Source organism: Manduca sexta, chromosome 12, assembly GCF_014839805.1.
Source record: "Manduca sexta isolate Smith_Timp_Sample1 chromosome 12, JHU_Msex_v1.0, whole genome shotgun sequence".
Lineage (NCBI taxonomy): Eukaryota > Metazoa > Arthropoda > Insecta > Lepidoptera > Sphingidae > Manduca > Manduca sexta.
The window spans coordinates 1,793,992-1,802,437 of NC_051126.1; the positions used below are offsets into that span (position 1 = coordinate 1,793,992).

The window sequence follows — 8,446 nt, forward strand, 5'->3', positions numbered from 1 at the left end:
AAAAGAATTCATAATACGCAATATTATGCAGAATACTTCCGTTGCGTTTGATGTTGGACAATGTTGCACGCGTCGCGGCGACGTGGCGCGCATGGTAATACACGCGTGGCTGGAATAACTACTAGGATAGCATGAGACTAAGGGAATGTGCATGACTATAATTAATACACGTAGCGTGGAGAGAAGAGGTCTCGTTAAGACCTATTCTGCTATAGCGAATAGGTTTGTTTCAATCTCTGGACATAGTGAGGTACAAAGTTGTTCATAAAAATATAGTCAAAAAAGTAATTGTCTTTGACAGCTAAAAACACTATTTTCCATCTCACATAATTCGTTGTAGGAATCGAACCGCTACCTTTCGCCTCCCAGCGGTCTATTTGTCTGCCTTGCCATACCTATAAGTCATTTGTAGAATATAACTAGTTGTACCCACGATAACTATGTTGCAGGTAAACTATTATTATAATAGAAGTTATCTATCGTTCCGTTGCTAACAAACGATATTGTATTTAGTAGGTGTAATAGAGTTTATTACATAAGGTTATGAATGCTTTTGTGGTATATTTATACTATAACTGTATTTAATATAATTAAAAGTGAATGTACAACATTTTTCAATGGTATTTATATATGTAGATTTGAAATAATTCATGACATATTCCTTTTGTCTTTCAGCCCAAGTGTCAATGGAGAGCATGATGGTCGGCGGCGTGGGCGTCGGCGGAGTCGCCCCCGTAGGAGGCGGGGTCTCCTCCGTCGGAGGGTTTCAAATCGTCCGGGAGCCGACGTCAGGCGCTCTCCTCCTGCTCCCGGCGCCTCCAGATCTTCAACACGCGGTGGTGTGGGGCGGAGTACCCTACCCCTCCGCGCCGCTACTCCTTCCCCCCGCGCCTCATCCCTCCCACCACCTCCAGCTCCTGCCAGGGGATCTCCTAGCATCCACAGCGACTCTACAGCACACGCATACCCATTCTACAAGATTAGTGACCTTAGCGCCGGCACCGCCTCAGCAGCATCCGCACCAGGATAAAAGGAAACCGATCATGCAGCCAATTATAACTCCGCATCTGATTAAGATTGAACCTGAGCCTCCTCAGGAGAAGCCACAGCCGACATTTGCCCCGGAGCCAGTGCAGCAGCCGATCTTGACGACGCACCTGTACTACCAGCCTGATTTCTCGGAGCAGGCGTGCAGGAGTCAGGCGACGTCACCAGCCGCTCCTCCTACCCCGCCTCCAGAAGCGCCAGAAGTCCCAGCACATAGAGATGCGTCGAACCAAACTGACCATATCGATGATGAAGATGATTCTCCCAATCACGCTGATGAGGATGAGAGAGATGTCGCGTGTATTGGAGTAGCTCACTCACCGTATGACGCCAGTCAGGGTCCACAAATCCTGCCGCCAGCGATTGACAGTGCTGAGGAGTCATCGTCCGAAGGATTGGCGACTTCTGCCGTAGTCGGGGCGGTGGAGAAGGCCATAGATGCGATAGAACGGGATGAGGCGATGGTAGATAACTCAAGTAGTGGGGGCTCACACGACCTTGTGATAGACACCGCAAGAACGACGCCCTTACAGCAAACGGCCGCGCAACCCACGCGACCTCCTGTAGACGTCAGCGGCCTAGAACTATTATCAAATAGCATTGAGCAATTTGAAAGGACTACACCTGGAACCAGCATGCCTACGTTAGAAACGACTCCTCTGACTGTAGACACGAGAACTACAACCAAAGTAAATATAATGATAAAGACATCACCTAAATCCCCGCCACGAACAGAAGCAGAGCCTCACACAAGATTCGAGTTCCCGCCAGCAGATCCGACTACTAGTGATAGTTCCAAAACTTCACTAAACGGTCTCGGCTTGCTGTGTGCCTTAGCGGAACAAAGATTTATGGAAGAGGTAGAGGAGAGCCCTCCAACGAATCTGTCCATGTCTTCCCGTCCGTTTATAAAGAGTGAGCCGCTCCTCAGCCCCACCGAAAGGGAGAGAGATAGGTCAGCGGAGTCAACGAGCAAGAAAGACAAACACAAGCACAGAGACAGGGATTCGTCAAGTGAAAGGAGAAGGAAACGAAGTGGAGATAGAGAAGAAAGACACCGGCATAAGGCGGAAAAAATACGACGTCATAAGCGGGAGCGTGACAGAGACGAGGCGAGACATACTGGGTTAGAAGTGGAGACGAGTCTGAGAGGAATGACCGCGTGCTCCTGTGGGGCAGCGGATTGCTCACACACTCCCACTCTCCCGCCTACTTGCCAAGCACTTGTTAATGCGATAGAGAAAGACATGAGGAAACGGATTGAAGAGTTACAGAGGCAGTACGACGAGAAGAGAGCCCAGCTTGATGCTCTAACCCCTCCATTAGCGCCATTGTCAGCGCCGACAACGCCTTCTACGCCAGCCTTATCCCCTGACTCGGACAGGGGCTCGTCCAAGAAACGCAAAGTGGGTAGACCACGAAAAGTATCCAGTCCTGACTCTACAGAAACTATTGTTGCGAAAAAACCCAAGTCAAAAAGCCGTTTAGTTGGCTATTTACTTGCTAAAGGCAAGTTGAAAGGAGGAATCTTGTGCACGAGAGGGGAACCCTCAAGAGAAGACACAAATAGGACGAGTAAAGTTCGTCCTAAGCTCAAAGCTGAACCGATACTAAAAGTATGTTCCGAGGAAGAAGAAAACGAATGGGGCCTTAACCGATCAGCGAGTTCTTCTATGGAGAGCCTTAATGAAGTGAGACAAAAGAATAGAGAGAACGTCGACAGACTAGCGAGGAAGCATTCGAGAGACGATTTATCGGAATTAGAATTTGCGATACGTCGAGCTAGTGCATCAAGTGGGAGTGACAAAGAAAGGAGACGCGCTAAAAAGAGGCGGAAGAGTCTCAAGTCTAAGGAAAGGAGTGAAGTCACTGCTGATGCTGCTGAGGCACCTAAAGAGGCCGTTCCTCCGCCGGCGTCTAAGTGCACTTTGACTGAGGATAAATTGGACTCCTCTCCAAGGGTGCTGACAGCTATGGGCGGGTTGTTCTATGCAGGGAAACTGAGTGCCGTTCAGGCGCCGGATGTATATGCTATTACACTAGACGGGGAGAGAGGCAACAAGCCTCATATACTGTCTAGAGAGGAAACTTTAAGGGATGCTGTAAGTGTCGTATTTTATTATTATATTCCATGGAATGGTTGCACTTAAAGTAAGTTTAGTATAATCCAAAAATGTACATGATTCGAATATAGATACATTAGTTACCTTCATTACTTTTGATTTCCGTTTAAGATTGTAACTATATTTAAACTAATTAAGTTCTAAACATGATTGACTGAACTAAATTGAATATTAAAGTCGTGTAGTAATCCGTCGATAAACTACAAACGAACTTATTTTGTTACACGTTTACTTTATAATTTATATTTCAAAATCAACACAACTATTGTATAATATAAAATTTTATTGAATCCTAGATCCTCGAGGTAACACCAACATCAGTCGCGGAGCTGCCATCAGGTATGAGGATCTGCGCGTACTGGTCGCAGCAGTATCGCTGCCTGTACCCTGGCACCGTGGCGGTCTCGTCTCCAGATCCTCACGATGACAAGTTCGTCGCTGTGGAGTTCGATGATGGTGACTCGGGGCGCATAGCTATCGAGGATATTCGATTCTTAGAGCCCAACTACCCTGTTGTTGGTGAGTAATATATATTTTTACGTATGATGTTGATGCCTGGGTGTGAAATTGTTAAGACAATTTTATTAGTGACCGTTATTTCTTTTTTATTTATTTTTCTTACCACCGTTTTCTCCGTATTCTTCTTCTCTCTTCTTTTACAGATGTGTTTATTAACAAAACACGCTCGCTGTTTACAGAATACGAGAACCCGTTATTCACTCTCGGCAAAAGAAGAAGAAATACCAGTGTTAGCGTAGAAGAGAAGAAACCACCAATAACTTTAGAAGTTAAAGCATCAACGTCCGTCGAACCAGCGAAGCCGAAAGCAGAAGAAAGACATAAAGACAGAAAGAAATTCAAGAAACATAGGAAAGAAAAGATCAAGCGGCATTCAAGTGAAGATGATCCCAACGTAGATTACGTCAAAAAGAAGAAAAAGAAACACAAATGCTGCGAAGAACATTGCAAGCATAGAAGGCATCATAAAAAACACCACAGAAAACACAGAAAAAGACACCACTCAAGTTGCAAAGAGCAGTCCAGTTCTTCCGGAGATGACAATCAAAGACAAAAGTCGTCTTCTGATTATATCGATTCTAATAAATCAAATGAAGATTCTGGAGATTCTAATGACAGACTATCGACGTTAATCGCTGTGGAGAAATCGCCGGAAGAAATGAAAACTGTTATCAAGAAAACAGTGTTATCCAAGAAGAGTTTGGTTAAGAATGCTGTTCTAGACTTTAGCAACATTGGAAAGATCGCGTTGAAAGAGGAAGAAAAGAAAGATAATTTGAAAGATAGTGGCATTGTGCTGGAGGAAGAGCCAGTGCCTTCTACCAGTGAAGGACCTAAGAAGGTTAGTATTTAAAGTATAAGTTTGTTTTTATTTACTTTAAACTCTTTTGTATCACCTACTTAATGACTAAATTCTGTTTCTACGACTTATTTGAAATAATAGAGATAACCGGGATAGTTTCTAACCGGTTTCTGATTATGCTCTCCACCTTTACCTGTTTCTTCCGTAACACGATCCTAACACGTACCTCACTATTGCAGAAGAACAAACGTCGCACGGTGTCATCGACGTCATCGGACGGAGGCGGCGGCGGCGGCGTCAGTAAGATGGCGGCGTTCCTCCCGGGCGGCGCGCTGTGGCGCTGGCTCGGGCCCGCGTACCGCCGCACTGCTCGCCCGCGACACCGCAAGCTGTTCTACCGCGCCATCCAGCGGGGCGAGGAGACGCTACATGTGAGAACTGCCTAGCGGTTATGTTATCCTAGTACATAGTTCATAACTTTGCTCTTTTGGTGGTGGTTGATAATGATGATGATTAAAATTTGTAAATAAGTTAATAATTACAGAATTACAAACTGTAACAATGATAAGTAGTAATTAAATGTAATTACAAATTTTGACATCAATGTTCTTAAAACTTTTAATGATAATATGAAAAAGAAGGTTATGACGACTGCCTAACATACCACTTGATTGAATGATCTATCTTCTTTAACCTTTCCTGGAGCATGATTTAAAGGATTCTTGTGGTTAATTTTCATTGTGTTGTGGCCAGGTGGGCGAAGCAGCGGTGTTCCTGTCGACAGGCCGCCCGGACCGGCCGTACATCGGGCGCATCGTGGCGCTGTGGGAGGCTCGCGGCGCCATGGCCGTGAGGGTCAACTGGTTCTACCATCCGGAGGAGACCGCGCCCTGCCGCGACACCTTGAAATATCCGGTAAGATGCTATGTTTTGTCTTTACGTATGTGTGTTCTAATAATAATTTTAAGTCAATTCGTGGAATTTAAAAAGGTCTGTCTTTCATGATAGTCCCATCAGAATTACCTTAAGTCCTTTTAAAGAAGCCTAGGCAAGCAGACAGATGTCGATAAAGTACCACAAATATTTAAGATTATAATTGAAATCTTTCTGTTAGGTAACTTCATTGGAGTCTAAATTTGGTTGTTTTGTTTTTCTAGGGTGGTCTCTTCGAATCCCCGCATACAGACGAGAACGACGTCCAGACGATATCGCACAAGTGTGAGGTGTTGCCGCTGGCGCAGTACAAGGAGCGCATGGGCGACGACCCGGTGCGCTACAGCTCCGTGTACGACAACAACGACGTGTACTACCTGGCCGGACACTACGACCCCACGCAGCAGACTATGCGCATGGAGCCCGACATACCCTTCCTTAACAAGACTACCCCCTAAAGAGTTATGGGCGCCTGGTTGATACTATGCGATAATGCACCTCGTGAGGTCATTTTTTTTAAACACATACACAATCTTACTGAGAATTGCATACATGGTGTATGCAGTAGTTTTATGACAGCCTGGTATGAACAATATATTATATGAGTGAACTGGACTTTAGGGGGGGCTAATTCATACCAGCTTGGTATTACGATACAAAAGACATTGAAACACCATAATAATACAATGGAATTGGTTAATTATTTCACAATAACTTGGTATCAAGTGTTTGAATGGATTGAAAGACGATAATTAGTGAATAGTCAAAGTTGTTGGACATTACTCACACTGGTGACATTCATTATTTACAGAAAAGACTGGAATATCTGAACTGTGTAAGATAAATACACCCGACATTAAACACGTACTTCCGGATTCACGCAAGCTAACAGATTTTATCATTGTTGTCAAAATAAATAATTTATAGTGCAATTAAACAGATTTGATCGTTGAATACAATTCATTTTCCGTATATAATAGTTGAATTGATGTGTAGAGCGTGTTCGTTGTAGATTTCTTCCACAATATCCCGTACGGTGTAGTTTTCAGGCGCAAGTACAACGTAGGTTTTGTGAATGGTGAGAGATGGTGAGATGGTGAGACGGTAAGGTTGCCATCATCCGAGCGTGTGAGTTACCTTGTTGCGTTCAATGGCGGAGCGTCAAACGATGGAGCTGATGTGATTTATTTTTTTATAAATATAATCTCAGTGTATAAAACTGTATTTTATTAACATTAGATTTTTATGTATACGTAGATTTTTTCAATATACTAAAATATGTCTATTAATTTAATCATTTTGCAATACTGTTCCAGCTAGTCCTATCAAAATTGAATCTGCGCTTCGTTTTGTTTCCGCTGTCACTAGCGTTTCTCTCGATGTTTGTTACATTGTTTATTTTTTTATTTTCTATTTTTATATATTTTTGGTTGATAATTTTATGTTGAATTGAATTGTATATTATTATCGAAATGGTGCTAGACGCTTGATATACTACTCGTTTATTTCCCCCTAGTTAAGATGTATATACATAAGTTTGACACGTAGTTGTATGCGTTAGATATAAGCCGACTTCGCGGTGTTTCTTTCGGTTTAATCATTTAACTGTCTGCTTGTACTCTTGGACCGTTGCAATTTGTTGTTAAACCCTTTCCGATTGAGAGTTTACTATTAATGGAACTAATATATTGATGATTGTGCTATTTAACTTAGGTTGTCTGTACGCCCTGTGACTATAACTGTCCTAAACATTTGCGATCTTGGATAATTAACGTAAAGTACCGATTTCATAATTGTAGAAAGCGTTTAATAAATATATATCCAATACTCATCAAAAGTAAGCGAATTTGAACTTAAAAATGACTCTCGTCTGCTGTCATATAGTCTTATGTTAAATCAACTGTGCGATCAACAGATGGCGCTTATTTAAATGTTTGCGACACATGTATGCGAAGAACTCAAAATCTGAGAGGGTTGTCTATGTATATTGTTTACTTATAATGATTTGACAGGGTATGATCGAGCCCTTATTTGTAATACTTATTATATCGCGTATTATATAAAGGGACTGAAAAGACAGGGATGTAGGTAGGACGACCAAGGGTTAGGGCTCTAGGGTAGGTTTTATACAAAACGGCCGATTACGTTTTAAGCGGAAAAATAAGCCTTCATGTTAACGTTAGGTTTAACGATGTAATCTTAATCATTTAGTTTATCTTCAATTTGAAATGGCCGAATAATTTGGTCTCGAATTTTCGATGTTTCAAAATCTTTACATATTTTGCGTACTTCATACGTTCTGTTAACGTGTACTCTAGAGGTAAGTTATTAAGTTTTAAGCGAACCGTGTCATTATGATTTCTGTAACCTTCGAAAATGAATGTAAAATTGGATACAAATTATGCAATCAATTATATATAGAGAAACAAAAGTGCGAATTTGGTAACAATATTTAGAGCGAACGTATTTTTATAACTATCCATGAGAATGTACTTTTCTTATTTTTTAAACTAATATCAGATTTGAAGTTATTATAAAGAAGTACAAACTTGTTGAAGATTTTTGGCTCAGCCCGACTGTATACTGATTACTTAACGTGTGACTTGGGGCGGAGGACACCGCCTCCGACAATGGCGGCGACGTTGTCTCTGGGCGTTGCATCGCCCGTCACAAGGGAAGCCATAAAATTTTTAGAGTTAAAGAATTAATAATATATCATAATTGATAATATAAAGATTATAAATACGCTTAAATAAAATATTTTTGGCTGATTCTTTGTGTATTATTTATTAACTAACTTCCTAATTTTGTAGCAATATTACAAATGTTGCTTCTAATTATCAGGTGTTTCAACTATTTAAAAGAAAATTTTCTTAATTTTTTTTATTCATGCTAATGAATGCAGAATTTTGGAGAGGTTATTTTTTTTATTACCATTGACATTTTCATGTGATGAAACAATCAGATTAACTCATTTGAAATCATGTAAAAAAACCTTTGTCCTGATTGTTCAATCTGAGCT

General features: G+C 41.7%; 1 protein-coding gene across 4 annotated transcripts in view; it reads left to right on the forward strand.

The window, feature by feature from the left end:
- The window catches only part of LOC115451191, a 144,780-nt gene extending 136,596 nt beyond the window's left edge, over positions 1–8,184 (forward strand). For 3 of the 4 annotated variants that reach the window (XM_037437707.1, XM_037437706.1, XM_037437708.1), the window contains 6 exons: positions 676–3,149; positions 3,467–3,689; positions 3,833–4,530; positions 4,731–4,922; positions 5,245–5,406; positions 5,649–8,184. In XM_037437707.1, the coding sequence (XP_037293604.1) occupies positions 676–3,149; positions 3,467–3,689; positions 3,833–4,530; positions 4,731–4,922; positions 5,245–5,406; positions 5,649–5,882 (3,983 nt within the window). In that variant the 3' untranslated portion in view covers positions 5,883–8,184. The remainder of the gene's footprint in view (positions 1–675; positions 3,150–3,466; positions 3,690–3,832; positions 4,531–4,730; positions 4,923–5,244; positions 5,407–5,648) is intronic. The other variant, XM_037437709.1, reaches the window with a different exon arrangement.
- The last annotated feature ends 262 nt before the right edge of the window (positions 8,185–8,446 follow it).